Source organism: Centroberyx affinis, unplaced genomic scaffold (genome assembly GCF_046629955.1).
Source record: "Centroberyx affinis isolate AG114_WGS23_722 - 3 ecotype Tasmania unplaced genomic scaffold, CSIRO-AGI_Caff_v1 ptg004288l_1, whole genome shotgun sequence".
NCBI classification, from domain to species: Eukaryota; Metazoa; Chordata; class Actinopteri; order Beryciformes; family Berycidae; genus Centroberyx; species Centroberyx affinis.
Window position 1 is genome coordinate 497,938 of NW_027282008.1, and position 22,564 is coordinate 520,501.

The window sequence follows — 22,564 nt, forward strand, 5'->3', positions numbered from 1 at the left end:
TATTATATATCTAATCATCTACAAAACATGGCAGTGTACTTTGGCAGTATACTTTGGAGGCAATAAAGAAACACTCTACCACATTCAATTCACCACATTTTCCACATATTTCCACAGTCAAAAAACCATGAATGAAACAAATGTCCATAGATTCCACTCGGGCCAACGCATACAAAGCTTTCAGTCTTCACATGAATGGTTTGTTAGTGGAGCTTGCCTGTTGTAGCGAGCATAGTAGCATAGAGACACCGTAGTATCTATTGAATTTCCGTCATTCTGGTAACATAACTAACAATTGATCTTGAACTACAACAATAATGTACAGTACTGTGCAAAATTCTTAGGCACCCAAGAGTTTTATATAAATTGTGTCTTAGATGTTTATTCATTTTTTTTCTGCATTAGTGTGTCAGTAGACTGCTCTTTATAGTACATTTTTTGATATTTAGAAACTTTTCATTTAATTATTTTAGAAAGCATCTTCGTTTTATGGATGAGAATATAAACCTTTCAATTACATTCAATTAATTCTGACTTTAAAAATTTGCATATATGTGGAATGTCTGAGAATGAATAATGTAACACATAATGTAAATGAGGTGTAAATAAATGGACAAGTACATATATGCCTGTTTGTACCTTCATCTGAACATGCCTGCATTTGATATGCGTGTACATACGTGTGCTTGTGTGTGTGTTGCTTGAGTGCATTGCATTGGGCTGTAAAGTGGATTACAAGGCAGAATAACAATAAATATGGGCAAGTGATGGTTCTTTTGGGATGGAACGTTTTTATAAGCTCCTTCTTTCTTTGTCTCACCTGCATATTTCACATTCTTCTCTTTCTGTTTCTATTTTTCTGTTTTAATATTTTGTATGGATGCACATATACACAGTATGCCTAACCATACTGTCAGATTAAGACAGTGCTGTCAAATACCACAGCTATATGCTTATTAACTACTAATTAGATTAAGACAGTGATGTGGCCATGCTGCCTAATACCACAACTATATGCTTATTAATGCCAGTTAGACTAAGATAGTAGTCTAACCAAACACAGACAGATGTAAGTTAACTTTAGTTAAACATAGCCTCCAGGCCTTACTGTCGGGCATGAAGAAGTAAGTGGCGTCTGTAAAAGAGCCATTTCCTGCCAGCGAGGTGGCACGGATCCTCACGCTGTAGTTCCCAGGATGCACCAGCCGCAGCTTGGTGCCACCTGACTTGATGTAGGCTGGTCGTGACACACAGGCTGTGTGAACCTGGAAAAAAAAACAGAAACCAAAAACACACACATACACACACAAAATCAGCACAGTTGGTGGCATCTACAGTAGAACCTTGTTTATCCAAACTCCTCCAGAATGTAGGTTGTTTGGGGGATGGAAATGTTAGAAATCGTGACAAGCATTTATATTAGGGAGCAAAGATTATTTTAAGTATTTTATTTTATTTTGACTTTTGAATAAACATAAAAAATCGTATTAAAAAAAAGAATGGGATTCCAAAAAAAGCATGGCAGTCCATCACTTCTGCAATGCTTTATACAATTTGTACTTTAAATATTTTCAGTTGTAGGTATCAATAACGTTTTTCCATGGTCATTTAAGGTCATAGACCGATCAGTCAGAGGTTTGGATAAAACATGAATAAAAGGTTAAAATGATTTTCTTCATTTGTTCAGTCTTTATTTGGAAAAGTCATTGCAGGGTTTGACACATGTCGGCTCAGTGAGATAAACTCAATACTTAGGTTGGACCTCCTAGTGCTCTAAACATCACTTTAAATAAGTCCACACCAGTTTGCTTCGGCTGTAGGGTGTATAAGTAAGTGGTGTGTTTTCAGTGTAGTGCAGTGCACTAGAGATGTCATCTGAGACGCCAGTCCATCCCTGCCACTGCATTCTACTCTTCCTTCCTGCCTCTGTCGCTATGGTAACAGAGCTGCTACTGGCTCCTAGGGTCAGGCAGTGCAGCAATGAATAGCAATGAGAGATGAATCCACACATTCACAGCAAGTAAACAACAACACTCGCACACACACACACACACACACACACTCACTCAGTCACACGCATGCACGCACAAGCACACACAAAAATATCAGTAACATACAAACACTTGCACAGTGCAGAAAACATCAGCACACACACTGGTAGCAATGGGAGTTAGTAAACAAATATTTCCTTTGTTGCTCTATCTATATGAGGAACAGTGCAGAGTCGAACTTGGTCTCAGAGTGTATACAGCAATCCTTTCCTCGTCTGCCTCCCTTCCCATTCCATTCCTCGCTCTCTCCGCATTTCTTCCTATCTTCCATCCCCGTTTCCTTGTATGCCTCTCTCCCTTATCCCCCCCCCCCCTCCCATCTTCCTCCTTCCTACAGCGTAAATCAAGATCATTCCTCCCCATCACTTTTGCTAGCTCATTCCTTCCCTCCCATCTTCATTCAGTTTTCCTCTATCGCTCACTCTGTTCGTCCCTGTCTCCCTCCATCTTAGCAAGTGAATCCAAATCACTCCTTCCCTCCCTCCTTCTCTCCTCTCCTCCAGTCCTGTGATGGTGGCCACTGACCTCCACGTCTCCAACCTTCCTGTAGAACAGCTCGTAGAGAATGATGAGGCCGTTAGGGGAGCGAGGCGCCTGCCACTTAATGATCACCGAGTTGGGCTCGTCTGCGATCATCTCATGGGTCACAGTGCCCGGGATGTCGTCTGCCTTCTCTATAGGGCCCAAAGGGGTCATACGTATAAAAAAAACAGCTTTTAGAAAGACATCATATGTGTATGTGTGTGTGTGTGTGTGTGTATATATAACAAGGCAGCGTACATGTGTGTGTGTGTGTGTGTGTGTGTGTGTATGGCCCCCTTTACACCTGGAATTAACATGCGTCTTGTATCCGGATTGTGTAGCACTGCATTTACACTTTATTAATGTGACCGTATTCGTCTCCGACTGCCTCTGGTGGCCGTTTGGATGATCTGATCTTCAATGCGTCTTGTGTGGATTTTATGCATGTTTGCACTACAGTATCACCTAGGACGCGTGCTAATGCCAGATGTAAAGGGTGGGTATATGTGTGTGTGTGTGTGTGTGTGCGTGTGCATGTATCCAAGCACGCATGTATGTGTGTATCGAAGAGTTTTGCATTTGGTCTTACCCTCGGGCATAGTGCGGGCACTGACATAGGTAGCCATGCTGCAGCGGGCGTGGTCAGTGGGATGGTTGCAGGCCATGATCTCTATCTTATAGCTGGTAAAGTGATGCAGGTTGGAGATGACTGTTGACTCCTTGGAGTACACCTCCACCTGAGCAGAGAGGAGGAGATCAGGTCAGATCACTCCAATGGTGTCAATGATTTAATGAGACTCAGTTTACACACAAATCATCTTTTTGTCTTATTTCAAAGTTTTGATGTCTTTATTATTATTCTAAAATGTGGAAAATAGTAAAAATAAATAAAAATGTGGTGCGTCAAAACTTTTGACTGGTAGTGTAGTTAGATGCTTAAATGAGAGGTTAACATATTTAACTGTATTTTATGACCATGAATAAAACAGAGGTCAAAAGTGATTTAGAGATCTGGAAATAACCTTGATTGCAGAAGACAGTTAAACCTCTGAGTCCATGATGATTCCTTTTCTCATTTTACATCTTGACCATAATTGGAAATAGTATTTAAATATAGGATGGGAAACTCAGCAACAAATGATCAGCAAGTAGTTCTCTAAAAGACTGACTGAAAAGTGAGAATGCATTAAGAATATATACAGTGTATGAGACCTTGGATCCCTCCCCGTCCTCGTCTTCAGAGGTGGGTGTGGTGGTGGGGAATGGCAGTGTGTCGCTGAACCTATGGAGGGGCTGTGTGGCGTTGGCAACTCCCACTGAGCGTCGCCGTCGAGACGGTCTGGAGAGACAGAGCAACAGGGGAGCAGTTAGCAAAGGTCAGTTAAAATGCCACTGAGAAACACACTGGAGGAAAGCAGTTGTTGAAGAACACAATGCCAGATACTCTGAGAATCTCCACCAAAAAATCTGGCCTTGTGTTGTTTAACAACTGCTTTGACTCTGAATGACTTTGAGCCAAGCTAGGACCAATTATCAAAAGGTTCTTAAAAGTTGTTTGTTCATTACGAGTCCATGTTATCCATGCAGGGTTTAATCTGGGTTAGCGGAGCCTCCATCTACATTCATTGTGATGAATTATTATTGACATGAAGGGCTGAAGTCAAAGGAAATGCATGTGAATTAGACCATGGGCAGATGGAGCAGTAGTGCGGAGGAGGCCAGTGGGGACCTCTGCTCACACTAACCTTTACAGTATGTAGCAATGCTGGCTACATGACATTTAAATGCAGCTACCACCACCACTGGGTGGTGCCAATGAGCACTGTGCTGCCTTCACTTAACTGTCAGAGGTTATGAGTGTCAGCCCATCAGGGAGCCATAAACTTAAAACAAATTGGAACACAGATAGGTTCAAGTTCCCCTGTACATCTTTGTATAGGATAGGGTGTAATCACTGCCTACTGAAGATAGCGAGTGAGAAAACCATCTCCCTTCCCTCAAGAGCTATTACCATCAAAGTGCCCTTGAGCAATGCACTTAACCCTAGGCTGCTGCAGTGAAGCTTCTCTGTTACTGTACTGGGAAGGTGTGGGACTGAATTAATGCGAAAGAAGTTGCTGCTAAGAAAGAACATTTGTGCTCAGCAAAGACTCAGGTAGGTGAAAAAGTCTCTCAAGTTTATCCCTTTGCGTGATGGCAAAGGAGAGCAGGAGGAGTTCCTTGTTTGCTTCAGTGTATGGGGGTGACCTTGGCTAGCACTACAGCATGGGATCAAAATCCAGCTGAGGTGTGTGTGTGAGTGTTTGTGTGTGTCCAAACGGCAGTCTGCATGACTGCACCCGAGACTGGCATGAATGATAATGGGCACAGTAATCGCTCCCCTGGGAGACTGGAGGGAGAGACTGTGTGTGTGTGTGTGTGTCTGTTCAGGGGAGAGGGTAGAGACATGGGGGCCCAGACGATCAGCGCCTCCCACCCTCAACCCCCCACAGTAGTCCCCAGTACAAAAACAAGGGCCTACATAAACACACACACACACACACAGATGGACAAGGCAGAATTGGCACAGAGCCACTCTGACACACACATCATGGTGGCTGGGACAAAAGAGGGGTGATCTAGTCTGGCTGGATGGGGAGGGCTGCAGTGTTCCTGTTGCTCTGCCACAAACAGCCACAGGGGAAACAAACCGAACAAGTGGCTCCTCTTGGTGCTACTGTAATGTGGAATGTACTGAATGCAGACAAGCATTTGAAACAAGCACGTAATTCTTGATACTCTGCGGCCAGATTGGTGCAGGTTACCTTATTGGGGCTGTTTGATAAGTGGTGGGCTAAAGTTGGCCTATACTTGTTTAGATTGTGCTGTCCGTCATTAATAAGTCTGTTCATAAATAGGTGCAGTGGGGTTTGTTAGAATTTTTGGGACCAACAAACCAACCCTACTGACTTACAAGAGTGACTAATACTAGCTAAAAAACTAACACCTACTCTTACAAAATGACTGAAAGCAAAAGATGAAACCAATCCTATTTGGGGTTTTTTGCTGTTTGTTTTTTTTCATACTTACTTAAGTCCTTGCTTGACAAAATAATCATACAAACTGGATCATCTATATTTTAGAGATACTGAAGGCTTAGGGTCTTGTCTTGTACCGTGTGTGTCAGCATGTACTGTGACACTTATTTGTGTGCATGTCTCTGCACCAATGTCACCAAATTCCTGTAGATTTATTGTGCTTGTCAGTTTAAGTGATTCTGATTCTGATGTTTGAGTTTGCAGAAGATCCTCTTGGTCACATAGACCACTAGCTTCACCACAGGCTTAATTTATTCATTCACAAGATCCACAATGGCTGTTTAGGAAGAACATTCACAACATCTAAAAATAGCAACACAGACGCACAGCCAGGCTTCCTTAGAAAATGATGCCACATGTTGAATGAGGTACTTAGTAAGAAGTAATGTTTTTTTTTTTCTCAAATGGAAAAATGGCATTTTGGAAAAAACTGTGTGTAGTGGTCACCTAGTGACTTCCCATACCACACATACCAGGCAACTATTACATATACTGTAGTTCCTTCTCTGTGTGAACTTTTTTAACAATGCTGCTAGTGTGTGTGTGCATTTGTTCCATGTTCTGTAGATACAAGCTTGTGACAGCTTGTGTACCTACCAAACATAAAACAAAGATCAAACCTGTGTGATCATCAAAAGGTTGTGTGTGTATGTGTGTGTGTAAGCCCAAGGCCCTGTCAATCAACGGTACATCTATCAGGCACCTGTGCTTGCTCCTCCACCTGCCAAAAGAGCCTTAGGTATAAAAACGAACCGATCCAGGAGCGGAGGCCATGTTTATCACATCTCCCTTGCATGGGAACTGGAAAGAAATCTAGGCTAATGGAAGTGCTTATTATAACATCTGACCCATTGATTGACACCTCCACCATCAGCATTATCAAAACATGCTGGGTAGTGGCAGCCATTTCATTTGTGCCATGTAGAAAATGTCTGCTCCTTCCTACAACAAGATTACACCATCGAATTATGTGGCAGCTGCTAGGTCTAAATTAACATATAAACATAAAAGACTGGAGCTCGCAAGCAAGGATTGGTGAGTGAACGCCGAGGGAAAAGCCCCTTCAGTGTCAATTAGTGCCTCTGATTAAGCATTCCACCACTGACAAAGCAGAGCCATTGGACTGTTTGCTCCAACTGAACAGCAAGGAGATGAATGGGGTTACTGGCCATTAACTCCAGCTGTTATCTCTTTGGCTTACCCATTGTCAGAGGCGGGGCTTACAGCAGGGGAGGTTCTGGAAGAGTTGGTTAGAGATCAGGTGTGTTCAGCCACCTTCATCTTTCTATGAACTCATGTCAAACATTATATTGTGGTATCAGCACTTTCATACAGCGCTTAATCTGAAGCAACTTTGGGGTTGAAAATCAAAATGGAAAGTGAAACTACAACTGACTTGGTTGTGACAAAGATTTCATTTTCAACAAAACGTCATTTAGTCCAAAGCATCTAATAGCACAATGAGTGCATACATTTTTAATCATGGACCCCAGTGGAAACTCCCTAACCCAGACAGTGTCAGTGCCATGACGATCCACTGAACTACACAGGATGGATGTAAGAATATTTCTACACCAAAGGATTTCTAGTTTTTGAATTCTGAAGAAAATCCACTCCTTGAACTGATCAAGGTTAAAGTGAGTGGACCCCAACCCTGCAGTATACAGTATGCCACTGCAGTCGTATTATATAAGATCCCTCCCAAAAACGCCAGTGTGTTCTTACCCAACTTGGAAATAGTATGTACATACAGTATGTTATTCATACCTGACAACAGTTAATGACAGTCAAGGTTGTGTACCTGATCTCAAAGACCTCGTTGTGGAGGTAGTTCTCAAAAGTCTTGCGGTACTCTGACTCCTCCTGCTCCTTCTTAAGCTGGATATCGGTCTTGGGGCAGGCGCAGCACTTGGCCCCTGAGGTGGGCTCATCAGTCTGGTTCCACTTCTGCTCGTCCTCGCTGCCCAGGTGGGTGGGGGTACGAGACGGCAGCTTCATTCCTAGGAGGGACGAGGGTCGGAGGGTCAGAGGGTCGGAGGGTCGGAGTGAGATAGAGAGACAGCCAGACAAAGTATAAGGTGAGTTGCGCTGTACCTCAACTAGCAGCAGCTAATCTGCTAGCCAACAGACACAGATATGAAGTAGGCAGAAACAAATGGGGCGACCCATGGCTGCTAACCTTGCAGGCAGTAGTCAAACTTGTACAGGTCGCTGTCCTCGGGCTGTTTACGACAGATGACCCGGTAGTGGGTGATGTTGCCATTGGGGTTGGTGGGGGGCTTCCACTTCAGGATGATCTGGGAGGAGGAGTTGGAGGAGGAGATGGGGTCCAGAGGTACTGAGGGCTCTGAGACGGAAGGAGGAGGAAGATGCTGAATCAACATTCAGGACTGTATTGCTACAGTATGTCAAATCACAGTATTAAAAAGTGTTTGAATCTGTTCCACTGTGTCACCTTTACCAAAGCAATACTTCTGCCAACATGTTACAGTCTTTTAGCTGTGTGGAATCTATTTTCAACATCCAAAAAACACTGTACCGAGGCATGAGATTCGCAAGTGTATGTGTGTTTTTAAGCCCTGTGACTCACTGGTGGCGTTGGTGCGAACATAGATGATCTCGCTCTTGGCTCCGTGGACCTGGTTCTCGTCAGAGGCAGACAGTTGGGTCTTGACCATGATGGCATACTGGGTCCAGGGCTTCAGTGGTCGGATCAGGTACCCCGGCTCCTGCTGCTCCTTACCCTCTGTGGCGCGGGGGGGCGGGTCCACGTCAGCAATGACCCAACTGTTGGAGCCACACGCGTCCTGTCCGTCAAACTCGGTCACGTTCTTATACGGCCTGGGGCAGGGGGATGGAGAGATGAGAGATGGATCAAAATCTATAACTCAAATGTGAGATGAATAAAAGTAGCAATGGAGTGCTTTGTAATTAACTCGCTTGGTAAGGAAAAGTCCCATGATGTTTGTCAGCTACTTACGCCTCCTTGTAGAGAACCATGAAGCCCAGCAAGTCTCTAAAGTCCAACGGCCAGAAGGGCTCCCACTTCACCATGATCTTATCTGACAAGGTCTTGATCAAGGTGAATTTCAGCAGTCGGTTCTCACCTAAGGGACGAAAAGGGGCAATGTTAGGTTACAGTACATGGGTTTAGTAAAAGAGGAAATGAACAGAGTACAATACTGTGCACACTGCTACTTTCTCCATCAAGGTACAGGCCATCACATCCCAACAATTGAAACCATAGAAAGAAAGAAGATACAAAGGACCTGTCAAGACATACACTTGAGACTTAAGAAAGGTACAGCACATAGAGTACACTACAGTACATACAGTACACAGAGAAGTGATGCATGTGTGGGTATTCTTTCTTTGCATGAAGTAGAGCTCAAAGAGACAGCTGGAACATAGAAGTGTAGTAGAAACAAAACTGAACAGATTGTCGGGACTGGAATATTAGGAGACATCAAAACTAAACAGATTGAAAGGGAGAACCCTTTCCATTAGGCTGAACATTATATTTATGTTGATATTGCAAGGTGAAAAAATGCTACAACTGCATCACCAGGGCTAAAATATGGACATTTTAAAAACAACACAAATCAGTGAAGTGGCGAAAGTCAGAGGCTGTGGCTTCTGGGTGTCTCTTACAGGAGGCCTGGTCCCCGTTGTTGCGGATAGAAATGTCGGTCTTAAGGTTGCGCTCCTTGGTTCCCGTCATCTCCTCCATCTTACGGATCTCAGACATGCAGAGCTTGGAGTTGTAGTGGAAGAACATGCGGCCACGCTGGATGGTCAGGTTGTGCTTGGACCAATCCCACAGCTCACGCAGGTTCTGGTTGTCCAATGCAAAGAAGGAGTGGATACTGAGAGAGGGAGGAGGGGAAGGGGAAGAGAGAGTGGAGACATTAGACACAATGTTTGATTTGCTGTTTATACAACTGAAAGTTTCAGCCAAGCAATCTGATTGGTTGAAGACACATTCCAGCCAGCTAGAAATTGTCTCATTTTTGTTTGTACGTACATTGGTAACAGTTGTATTAAAGCCATAATACTTACTATATTATTTCTATAGCACGTATTCTATAGCAATATTTTTGGCAGGCGAATATAATGAGTTCAGAATATTATTAAGTTCTGAACATGGCAACATGACAACAAGACACAGAAATAAAGCTATCACATTTAGAGTAGAAGTAGAGATGAAAACATTTAACTTTTCAGGTGGACAAGAATGCTATTACAAACTGGTCAATGTAAGTGAGGCAGGCTGCATCACTTTTACAGTGATTTCTGTGCAATCCAAAAGCCTATGAAATCAGTTTTTCAGTTCAACAATGGCCAGAAATTATTGTGGTCATTTTAATAAAATATTACATGTATTTTACACTATTATGTTCTATGTGTCTAATCTGGATATTTACGATATTCGAGAGGAGAGGAAAGGAGAGGAGAAGACTTACTCTCCCTCCAGCTGCTCCCCCCTGATGATGCGTAGCTTGCGGAGGAAGGAGAGGGAGACCAGGGCGTAGGCTCTGCGGATGGTCAGGTAGCCTGTGATCTCCTCAAGCTGGCCCAAGTTAGCCTCCAGCTCAGCTGCTATGTTATCTACAAGGAGAGAGAGAGAGAGAGAGAGAGAGAGAGACAGGTGATCAGGCAGAGAAACAGCTGCTATATTATCTAGAAGTAGACTGACAAACAGTTGGTCATAAAGACAGCCACTAGGTAATGACCATGGGACAGACAGGTGGTCAGACAGACAGACAGCATGTCTTCTACAGTTTGGAGACACAGACAGAGACACAGTTGGACAGACAGGTGGATGAACAAACGGTATGACTGGCAATCCTGATATAGAGAGACAGATACACACACACAGGCTTAGAGATTTCAGCTATCAATAGTACTTCCCATCCAGGTCAGGAAAGGGCCATTTTACCGGTTTTCATCTTGGTATCTTTCTGTTACCAATTAACCAGAGAGGTGGAGGGAGTGAGATACAGACGTAGAGAGACAGATACTGAGAAAGACTGAGAGAACCAGTACTTACTCCCTCCTCTGATCTTGATGATCATGTTGCCGTTGAGTACGGTGCAGCCTCTCAAAGCCTGGGCTGAAGTTACCGAGTCGACAGTCTTATTCCCCACACACAGCTTGGGACACAGGCCCGCACACGGCGAACAGTTCAACCTACACACAGAGAGATACACACACAGATTAGGACACGGGCCCTACAACAACATCCTAATGAACGAGGTGAGATACAATATGTGTGTGTGTGTGTGTGTGTGTGTGTGTGTGTGTGTCTCTGGACTCCCAAACAACTTGGTCATCCACCAGTGCTGTGTGTCAGCGTTATTTGATGCAGTAATTACTGGTTGACGCAGTGGGCAGACAACCTAATGTTGATGCAGGTCAATACAGATCAATTCAGACAAGCAAGGAGTTTATATGCGTTTGATCAAAATGGATCCATTGCGCTCGATACGTTCCAAAGCTGCAAGACAACATTTGAGGCTACAGTTTTCATAAAAGCTTACAACCAATGTCACATTCTCCTCCCCAGTCAACTTTTATGACTCATTCGCATTCCTACATGACAAGCTAAGTGTCGAGACATCGCTGAAACGTCGCAGAGTAATGCCTTAACTGGGCACAAACAACAAACTGTGTTTCTGAGAGAAGACAACGACAAATACCAAGGATGTTTCCGTGCTCAGATATCACAAGAATGGAATGGAGCAGGATGGAATGGAATGAGACTGGAATGCTATGTGACGGGCTGGCGTGGCGTAGGTGGGACAAAGGATGACTTGGCATTTTGAAATAACAGAGCTAATCTTTTCAGAGGAATCTAACTGATAAACATCTGTTCTCTCACTGGGATCTGATCTGTTCATTATACATCACATCCACTCACACATGCCGGCACGCGCACACATACTGTACGTACACACACACACACACACACACAGCTCTGGCCTCATATCTGCAAGTTTGTGATGTGCTTATTCCTGTTTTTATCTCGTTTTTTATCTTCATTTCTGTCCTTTGTCCCAAATGTACTTGTGACAAACCTGTTTATTAAATTACTTCACCAATAAAATTTACTTGACTAAATATCAGACAGTTTTTTCCTCATTATAGTGACAGCAAACAGTATGAAATTTGCACATAAAGCCACAAACTCTACAAATGACAAAATGCTTAAACATTTTAGCAGCAGTGAGAAAATGGCTTCTCAAGCCAAGCAACTCAAACGAGAAACAATCAAACAGGACCTTGGAATCTAATGAATGAGCTGATGGATTCAGAGGTGGATCTGTATAATTCTCTCAATTAATTAGATAAGCCCTGTAATGAATCCATAGGCTTTTAGGAGTGGAATTAGATTACGTAATCTCTCATCCTCATCTGAGCCTCCCTCCTTTTACTAGCACTAGGGGAGAGAGGAGAGAGCTTTCTCATCCTTTGGTTCAATTAGTTCCGTTGCTCATACAACACACACACACACACACACACACACACACACACACATATACACACACACACAGAGCACAATCAGAGACAACAAAAACAACATGGCTGGAACACCAGCTGCAGTTCCCAACAGGCATCGCTCTGTTTCTCTCTCTTTCTCTCTCTCTCAGCTCTGCGAGTGGCGTCCTCTCCCTGCAAACATACACACTTATGCAGACAATCACATACACACACACACACAAACACACACACTGAGCTGTGCGGCCTTGATAGCGTTGCCTTTCAGGAATTCATTCACAAAAGCCAGGCCTAGTCTAGAGAGCAGCCAGGGACACGCCACACAGAGAAAAGGGACCCAACGCTTCATTCACAAATGAGCACTCTATTTTTTTTTCGAAGCCCTCTCGAAAGAACATAATCCCTCTCTTTAATTCCACTTCCAGCCTTGACATCCCTAACCACACAGGTCTGGTTTAGACATAAGCTGAAAGGCTGCAGTTCGGCTGGTCGGTCGGTTGGCCACCACGGCTACCAACCTTCGACCCCCAACACACCCCCACCCCACCCCCACTCCTCTACAACTGACTTGAACCCCACCGACCGATAACCTCCCCCACCTGCCACCTCCCCAACGACGTTTCTCTGTCGCTCATCCGGCCGTTAGCTGCTCATGTGGAAAACAAACAAGGGAGAGGAGAGGGGTGGATGGAGGGAAAAGGGACAGGAGGTGGATGAGAGGAGGAGAGGAAGGAAGGGTGGGTGGAGAAGGGAGTGGGGGGTGGTGGGGTGAAGCTGTGTATTACAGAACAGGACTTATTGCTGCATGACTGCCTCACTCGGGCCACTCCGCTCCGAGGTGGCCATGCAAGAAAAACAAGAGAGTTACGTCAAAATATTCTGATTCCTGGAAAAGCAGATCCAGAAATATGGGGGGTGGGGGGTGGGGGGGTGGGGGGGTGAAGAAGTCCAATCAGGCTTCCAAAACTCAGGGGTGAGGAGACAATGGCATCAAAAGGCAGCCTTAACAGCCACCTATTTAAAGCAGCCCCCGAGCCCTGGGAACAGCTAACAAAGGCTGCTATTGTTCACTGCGGGGGCCACGCTAGCACTGCATGAACTGCCATTTGCTAGCTCACCCTGTTTTAATGCTATGTTTATGCAGCTCTTATTATAATACCCCCTCCCCAGGAAACACACACACACACACACACACACACACACACTCGTGCACACAAGCTGGCATGCACACATGTTTACCCCCCAAAAAAACAATCACGCACTCACAACACACAACACAAATCCTGCTGCTACGTTCCCCCAAAAACAGCCAGGCCCTGTCGTAGACGCCACTCTCTGCAGTGACACGCAACACTGAGCTCCAGTCGTGCTGTTTTGGTCCTTGGCTGGCCTTTCCTCTCCACCCTGACAGTGCCAAATGACCCATTACACGCCCCGCTTCTCCTAGATTCCACCTTATCAAGCTCTTAATAATTTACATCAATCACAGGCCAAATCTGCATGGTTTTCCCCCTATGACTTCTGACTGAGTGGAAACACTCCGTAATGACCTCTCCAAAACAACAGTGAGAAGAAAAACTCAAACGGATATTCTGTCTCTCTCCATCTCTCTCCCCCACATGGAAAATCGTAAATTCAGCTTCTCAAACGTAACGCTCTAGTTGCAGCGTAGAAAGAGAGAATGTTTTGGGCCGTTGTATTGAAAAACACAGACACACAGACAGACAGGCTGGGTCCAGTGGCGGCTCTTAAAGGGACAGTGTATATCTGTCCAGCTGAACTCTGTGACTCGGGCCCCAGGGTCTGCTAGAACCATCTAGAACAGAGGCCGCAGCTGACGCTTGGGTTTGGTTTGGGCCCAGGCCCGGCGGAACCAGACCAAATATACAGACACACACACACACACACACACACATACACACACACACACACACACTGCTGTGCTGTCAGAGCCTCCAGGAAAGATGAGCAAATTCCGTCATGGATGTTAGTAAAGGCCGAATGCCTAGAGAGCACAGCTAGCTGTCTGGAGAGACAGGGAGGGACGGAAGGAGAGACTGAGGAAAAAGACGGAGAGCTGGACACCTAAAAGAAGAAGGATTTTAATATTGATATGAAAATCGGCATCATAGAAAAAACATGATGCAAACCTCTGGGTCTCCAGCTTGGCCTTTTCTCCAGCTCCGACCCGTCCCTACACCTCGTCCATCCTTATCAGTGTGAGTGTGTGTGTGTGTGGGGGTCCGTCTGGCTGTCTGGGTGGGTGATTTGTGTGTCTGGGTGTAGCCGCTGCCAGCTAAGCCACTGTGATGACGCTCCTACTGAAACCAAACCATAGCAGCACAACACACACACACACAACACACACAGACACACACACAGGCCCTGATGTTGCAACTGCAGCAGAATCCCAATGGAAAAGAAAAGTCTGGTATATAACATAATGCGCACACACATACATCCTTACTCGGACACATACACAAACACACACACACACACACAAAGGATGCCATTCTGCCTGGTGCCTCAGGGTGTATGACTGAGACTTAAAGCAATGTTCTTCACTGCCTAAGCACCTGATAATCCCTGTAGGCTGGCAGCATGCAAGGGAAAGTCTCACACACACACATACACACACTCTCTCTCTCTCTCTCTCTCTCTCTCTCTCTCTCTCTCTCACACACACACACACACACACACACAGACATGGATGAAATGTCCTTAGCACTGTTCCCTTAGGGTGTACCAGAAGCAGTGGGATTTATTGCATTTAATGTAGGACATAAGTGAAAAAATGCCCTCTCACTGTGCATGTGTGTGTGTGTGTGTGTGTGTGTGTGTGTGTGTGTGTGTGTGTGTGTGTGTTATTTGCCTAATAAATACATCTATTTATACCTCTCCCTATCTGGACACAGTGGACATTTCCCCCAGACTGCACCTGGAAAAAGCAACACGGCCAAACACCTTACCAGGGCCGGGCTAATGTAGTCACAAACACGTTCTGCACACACACACACACACAAACGCACGCACGCACACACACTCACACATATATACACAAATACACACATGCACGCACACGGTTATACCAGAAACACACAAACACCATCAATCATCCAGCAACCTGTGGCTTTTGGCGTAGCAGACATCTCCAGCACACAACCTGCTCTTATTAGAACAAACTCAAAGAAATACACCTCTCTGTCCTTCTTTTTCCTCCTCCTCCTCCTCATTCACTCCCTCTCCGTCTTTCCTCCTACTCCACCCTCCATTCCTAATGTCCTGATCTCTGTCTTCATATCAGCAAAACACACTCTTGCTTTCAGAGAGGATGAAGCAGCACTTGTACTAAAGCTATTTGGTGCATTTGGAGGCAGAATATGGCAAGAATACTTTTATTAATAGAGTTTAAACGTTTGGTGATGCACGCCTAATTAGCCCTCAGCGTAGCGTGGAAACACAATCAGACTTGTTTTTATGATATTTGTCTTGGCATAGCATGATCTTATTTCACAAATTAAGCTTGGACTGCTTATGCAGCTCCTGTGATGGATGTGTCATCAGCAGAGGTGGGAACCCGAATCACATGACTTGGACTTGAGTCAGACTTGAGTCACAATTTTAATCATTTGAGACTTGACTTGATGCATGAAGAGAAGACTTGAGACTTGACTCGGGTTCTGGTGACTTGGGACTTGACTTTGAATACTTGAAAAGGTTTCTAAAGTCTTGACAAAAGATCTTGTGTGTGTGAAAGAGAGATTTATTCCACCAGACGACTGAATTAAATTCTGTTTTCCGAATTTGTATGGAATGATTGAAGATATTAAATTGATACTGGACATTAATGACATAGACTTGACTTGGTAATCTACATTTAGACTTGGGACTTGACTTGAGACTTGTACATTAAGATTTGAAACTGACTTGGGACTTGGTTTGGGACTTGGAAAGTTGACTTGGTCATACCTGTGGTCATCAGATTTGTCTACCCATAGAGGGGTGAGGGAAGTGTTTTACACATCATGTTTAGAAAATGATATTTTGGCCATATTACCCAATCCAAAGTATATGTTTTCTAAACAGCTACTGGTGCTAAATGAGGAGACCAATAATGTTCCCTCCCCTAACTACAAGTAGCATTGCTAAATAAGGTTGTCCCCTTGCTTGTAACACATGTAGACAAAGCTGTGAATTGAAAAGGACCAGGTGAGTTCCAGACAGCTTGTAAGATTGCTTTTACATTTACATTCTAGGCACTTAGCTGACACTCTTATCCAGAGCGATTTACAAAAAGAGAGCAGGTTCAGTGTCTTGCTTGAGGACAAAAGGCTGTTGCAGGGATCGTACCTATGACCTTTCACCTATGTGACATATTCTCTACTAGGCTACCCTGCCACTAGATAGGGCTACATGCTCAATATATCATCCATGCAACCGTAAAAACATTTTTTTGGAGATGTATTAGAGTGGCGTTCCATCTGCAACATCGCTGCTAAACATGAAGTCCATCAAATTAGCACCAATCTCTTGTGTCCGAGGAAAGACGGACACACAAAAAAGCATTTCGCGCACTGATGTGATCATACTGCAGAGCAAAAGGATTTTGCTTACACTTGGAAAGATAGAAAGTTTGTCTAAAGCTCTGATGAGTATCTCATTTTCTTTTTTGTTATACTTCACAAGTGATGCAGGCTTCTTCATATTTTATTCCCTCAGTCCACAATGTGGGGCTGGCTGTGTATACTGTGCTAGTGATACTGACTGTGTTCACATGTAGCCTCTTGAGCCATTAATATTATTTCACATGCTATTTCATATCTCATATGTACTACTCAACCAGACTATAAAGTTGAGCCCAGTTTGCCACTGAATAATCCATTCAATAGGAAAATAATTAGCTATTAGGTGCATAAAGACCCAATCACATTACTTCACTCCAGTGCACCCTTGTGTGCTAGTGCCAAAACAATCAACACTTTGGATAGATTAGAAATGTTTCTCCAAACTGATAAAAAAAAATAAAAAATATTCAACACAAAATAAAAGTGCATTAAATATATGCATATATATATTATTGTGAACCTAAAAACTCCCCAGTACTACTCAAGGTCGATAGAGCAGGTGATGTTTTGCCCTCTTTGCTCCTCTATTGCCATATCTTCCTCACTTGTCCTCTCTGTAGCCCAGCTGCTTCTCCACAGGAGCCAAGAGACTTTCCATAGTGGAAAAAAAAATACTCATACTTCACCCTTTTTGTTTGATCAACTTCCAAATGCTGTCATCTCTTGTGTGCAAATGTTATTGTCTGTGTTCAGTGTTCACAGTCCACTTGTGCGGATGAGGTCACAGGGGATGAATTGTTGTGGGTGACCGTTACATCTACGATCATGTAATGATGGCCACCATCAATAACACGGCAGTGTTGATGGTGGTACCATTCTAGGGTTAAATCCATAGCAAAGCCTTATCATTTTAGTGTTTGTGTATACGTCTGTGTTCGTGTGCCTGTGTGTGCATGTGTGAGGCAGATGTATCTGGTGGTGTGTGTGTGTGTGTGTGTGTGTGAGCCAGACGTACGTAGTGGAGTTGATGGTGGTGTATCCAGAAGGACACTCTGGTATACAGGCCCCGTTGTGGATGACGTACTCGTGGCAGCCTGACTCCCGGTCCTGGTTCAACTTCTTAGTCTGCTTACACTGATTGTGGAGGTCCTGGATAGAGCAACAGGGACAATACATATCATTCAGAGAGAGAGAGACACACAAACACAGAGAGGAGAGAGGGAAGGAGAGAGAGAAGAGAGAGGAGAAAAAGTAGAGAAAGAGTGGATGTAAGTGTATGTGCGTGCCTTTGATTATTATCGGTGTTTTATAATGATGAGCCAAGCGATGGAAGCTTCTCATTTGATAAATCGTATGTCCTTACATCAGTGTGTGTCACAGAGAGTGTACTATACCTGTCTTTGAGATAAATGTGATTTGTTTTAACCTTGAGAACCCATTAACCCATTACCAACCTGACAGAAAGAGAAGCTGACGCAGCGCCAGCCCCTGAAGACGTAGTATCCTGGAGGACACTTGTCTACACAGGTGTCGCCGTGCTGGAGGTTCCTGCAGGCCACACAGCTACTGACGTTCCCCGACTCTGAGCAGCCGCCCAGGCACTGGTCGTGGCAGCAATGGCCCCGGGGGCTACACGCACCATGCTTACAGTTGTCCAAGCACACTGGGGAAAGAGAGGGAGAGAGGGAGAGGTAAGAGGTGGTTAGTATCATGTTTGATACAAGTGGACATTTGGGATTGCAATCAATAACGCTTTATTTTGGCCCCCACTTGCAGCGGCACTTTGTGTTCACCATGGACGTGTTTTTGAGTTGGTATTTGGAGACCAGCGGGAGAGAGCTGGGACTCACCCAAAGTCCACAAAAACACTGAAAAACATTCTGCTTTTACAGCAATAAGGGTGCAGAAGCAAAATAAAATAAAAACAAAATACCAAATAAAAACAGCACTGGACGGCATGTACACTGGACTCTCCCTCTGTCACACTCGCTCTCTCTAGAATTTAACGGCTCACAAAACATTAAAACAGGAAGGGGCGGACCGGACGAAAACCCCAGGGCCAAAATGGCCACCAAGTGGTGGTTTGCTCTGATCTGAGAGCAATGAGGGCACACACATGCAAGTTTGGGCGTACTGTATGTACACACACATGCATACACATTCACATGCATGTGTGCGTGCCTTCATGAAATAAAAGCAGGTGTTCTCTGCAAGGCTTTGTGGTACATTGATTCCTTTTGGATGTGTTACTGCTGTTGCTGCTCCAAGAGAAAATGAGAAAGGTGTACTGCCAACAGAAAGAATCCAATCCTGTATTTGAAAAATGTTTAATTGTCCCTTATAAAAACAACAAACTACTGGCAGAAACAACAAAGCATATAAACATCAACATCAGTGATTTCTTTGCTAGGTGATGGATTGCTAACTCCAGCATCATTCCCGAATTTCCCCTAGGGGTCAATAAAGTGCATTTCATCTTATCTTATCTTATCATTAACATGACCAGGCCTTAATTGTTTCATTAAGTATCAACAAACACATACATATGAGCAATTTGGCCAAGCCCCTGTAGTAACCAACTAATTGCTAATGGGCTGCACCCTAAACATCATTGGCTTGACATGTCAAGTTTGATTTGACCTATTGGGAAACACCATTTGGTCAAATAGGCTGAGTGTCAATTGTGATTGGATTAGCTGTCAGATTTGACCTGTGACCTGTAATGATCTAATAAACAAGTTCTTATCTCCTTGTCCATGAGCCAATAGAGACTCATTAGATTTCAACATATACTAAACCCTGACCTTTTTAGCAACTGGACATACTGACTGACCAGCTGACGGATTGGGAGAAAGATAGGAAATCACCACATCAGCCACAGGTTGGTAAATGTTTACTGTGGCTGTTTTACTCTACCAGCTACTTTAGCAGGTTACAAAACATCATTTGAGTGTCCTATTTTATTTGAAAAACATCTAGTAGTCAGGTAAAATAGAAAAAAGTTTGGGATTTAGCAGCCACTGTGACCTTTAGACAAAGAAGGTTTTCTGCTCCAGTTGGCTTCCTGATTTTCAATTAAGTGCAGCACTCATCAGCTATCAGTCTAAACAGACAGAAAAGCAACTGGATTGTCTTGAGTGTTTCTATAATCGAATTTATCCCATGCTTTAAAATCCACGTGGAGCGGGGCAGGTTTGAGTAGAAGAGACTAAAGAATATTGGAATGTAGGCCAACTCTGACCCCCTGTTGGTTTTCCTGTCCGTGGCCCTGTGCGTTAATCAGTCTCTCACACCACGTCCCTCACTATACTGTCAGCTTAGATATCACACGCTAACTGAACTACAGAGGGCCAGGGCAGAAGAAAGTGCTGAATGTAGGGCAGACCTAGGTCAAAGAGTTAGCTGCAAATAATTCTTAGCGTATTTTTAACCTGCTTTGAGGCCCAGATGGGTGGGGATTTGCTGCATCAAGCCAATGCAGACAGTGCCAGGTAATATGTCAATCAAAGAAAACTATACCGCATTGATATTCAAGTGCTTACGCACGATTGCCTAACCTTTTTGGCATTTGCATTGCCCTAAGCGGTAAACCCCACCCATCTGTTACTCTCGGCAGGATAAAACAACATTAAGAACTGGATCATAAATACTATTTGACCCAGGGCTGGGATTCATTCTGCATTTGACTGTATTTTGACAAAATTCTGTGATATTTACTACAAACAAAAGAAACACATACTGTTCCTTAGCTGCTGAGAAAAGAGTTGAAGAAATAAAAAAAACATTTAGCAGAGTGCAATGGGGGCACTGTGTGCCAGCCTTCAAGGGATACCACCTCTGTGAGGACATCACATGAGCTCTCACTGCCAAGGAAACAGCTAGGACCCCTCTCCTGCACGGGAGGGCTGCCCATCGTGCTGCCTGAGCAAAAGCAGAGAGGACAGACGGGGCCGTGGCAGGGGGGAGAGGAGGAGGGGAGACTGAGAGGGACGAAGGGGGGGTAAGGAGGCTGAAGGAAATGAAAGAGCAATGAAGAAAGGGAGGATGGGGGGTCAAAAACACAGAGAGAGAGAGAACGACTAATGCAGAAAAAACACCACCTCCGACCTTCTGAGATAGTTCATGCAGGGGTCTCTCTCTCCCTCCTGATCGCTCCACTACATTTTCTTTACTATGAGCTAGTGAACCTGCCCTCGCACACAGCCTCTCTCTCTCTCTCTCACAGAAAAAAATGCATAGCTCTCCTGTCTCCTCCAGCCCTCCCCCTCTCTCCTGTCTGCTGTGTGTGTACATGCTGTGACCACGCCATCACATAACAGAACAGGGAGAGCGGAGACAGACTCCTGATCCAGCTCCAGCCGGCGATCCACGCCGGAGTGCCGCTCCAGCCCCAGATCCACCCTCAGCTTCAGCCAATGTGTTTGCTGGCTGGGGGAGGCAGCCATTCAATGGCCTCCTCCATGTCGGGGAGGAGAGACGCCCAGGGTTAACCCTGGCCTCGCTGGGGCAGACAGGGGGCAGACGCAGCCAAGGAGCCAGCGTGCCAGGGAAGATACTACTGGATCTACTGCTGCTGCTTTGGGTGAATAAGAACAAGCTTGAGACTGAAGCCTGGCCAATGCAGAGTTAGACAGAGCTGGTAAATCAGCTCTGCGTCAATTCCATTGAATACAGGGCCACAGAAAATCAGTTGTTTATATCTCCAAGTTCTACTAATAAAAACAGGCACCACATCAATGTATTGCCCTCTTATATTTCTTTCTTTTTCTGTCACTATAAATGGTTTTTGGATTCTGAGGTATATTTACTCCCTTCCCTCTCCTGTTCCAATCAGATCCCAGCACAGTGCTCTCAGCAGGGAGTACTACAGTAGCACAGCGCTAACGCCGCTACTGCAGCAGCATTATTTCAATTCTGCTCACGCTAGAGCTGGGCTACACAAGCTAGCTTCTCTGCCAAACACACTCCAGTCAGCTCACTCATTCATTCATCCCCTCCTCCTCCTCCTCTTCCACTGTCCTCTTCTCTATCCATCCCTCTTCCCTCCTCCTCTCCTCTCCTCCATAGCCTCAGCCTGCCTTGCACCACTATCTATCTCTCTATCTGCCTGCCTGCCTGCCTTTCTAGGCCACTCTGCCCCTCCCACTTTCATTCATACAACGCCTTGTTTTGTTTTCATGCTGGGTGGATGGGGGGATGGAGGGAAGGAGGGATGGATGGAGGGATGATTTCACTCGTGCTTCCACAACAACAAGAGGAGGAGGAGGAGGAGGAGGAGGAGGAGGCGGCAGCATCCCGGAGAGCTTATCTCTCATTAAGCTACACACGCACACACGCATGTAAACCTCACTGTGTCATTCAATAATTTGCTTGCTGCTTCCCTAAACACACTGAGTTCCAGTAAGGATTTTAAATGCAAAGCCTGATCAAAGGTGTGCTGTGTTTACCTTTCATTTGGCCACGGCAGTAAAGAGCCTTGGCTGCTCAGTCCCCAGGGAAGGAACATGGGAGAAGCCGAGCAGCCAATAGCGCGCAGCCACACACGGCAACACTTCCTGCTCTTACACATAAAACCTCCCCTTTAATTGGCAGTGTTGTCTACAGGCAAAGCGCTGGGAACAATAACAAACACGTTTTTACCCCAGAGCCATTTACTCAGGAGCACGCACACACACACACGCACCCTCTTACACACTCACACACACACACACAGCTGCTGGATTCACGTTTACTATATTTGGCCACGGTGGGAGTCCTAAGCTTCAAAAGCTTTGCTATAAATGCTTCTAGTGATCTGATGTAAGACATTCACCCTGAGAGAGTAGAGGAGAGAGAGGGGGTAGGGGAAAGA

At 44.8% G+C, this 22,564-nt stretch overlaps 1 protein-coding gene across 1 annotated transcript in view; it reads right to left on the reverse strand.

The window, feature by feature from the left end:
* Positions 1 to 22,564, reverse strand: part of insrb (insulin receptor b) — an 88,744-nt gene that overhangs the window by 10,921 nt on the left and 55,259 nt on the right. The window contains exons 3-15 of the mRNA XM_071543336.1: positions 18,168 to 18,376; positions 17,729 to 17,862; positions 10,701 to 10,840; positions 10,114 to 10,258; positions 9,302 to 9,516; positions 8,631 to 8,757; positions 8,241 to 8,491; positions 7,830 to 7,997; positions 7,452 to 7,650; positions 3,786 to 3,912; positions 3,163 to 3,310; positions 2,577 to 2,725; positions 1,109 to 1,265 (exon numbers count right to left, since the gene is read on the reverse strand). Of these exons, the coding sequence (XP_071399437.1) occupies positions 1,109 to 1,265; positions 2,577 to 2,725; positions 3,163 to 3,310; positions 3,786 to 3,912; positions 7,452 to 7,650; positions 7,830 to 7,997; positions 8,241 to 8,491; positions 8,631 to 8,757; positions 9,302 to 9,516; positions 10,114 to 10,258; positions 10,701 to 10,840; positions 17,729 to 17,862; positions 18,168 to 18,376 (2,169 nt within the window). The remainder of the gene's footprint in view (positions 1 to 1,108; positions 1,266 to 2,576; positions 2,726 to 3,162; positions 3,311 to 3,785; positions 3,913 to 7,451; positions 7,651 to 7,829; positions 7,998 to 8,240; positions 8,492 to 8,630; positions 8,758 to 9,301; positions 9,517 to 10,113; positions 10,259 to 10,700; positions 10,841 to 17,728; positions 17,863 to 18,167; positions 18,377 to 22,564) is intronic.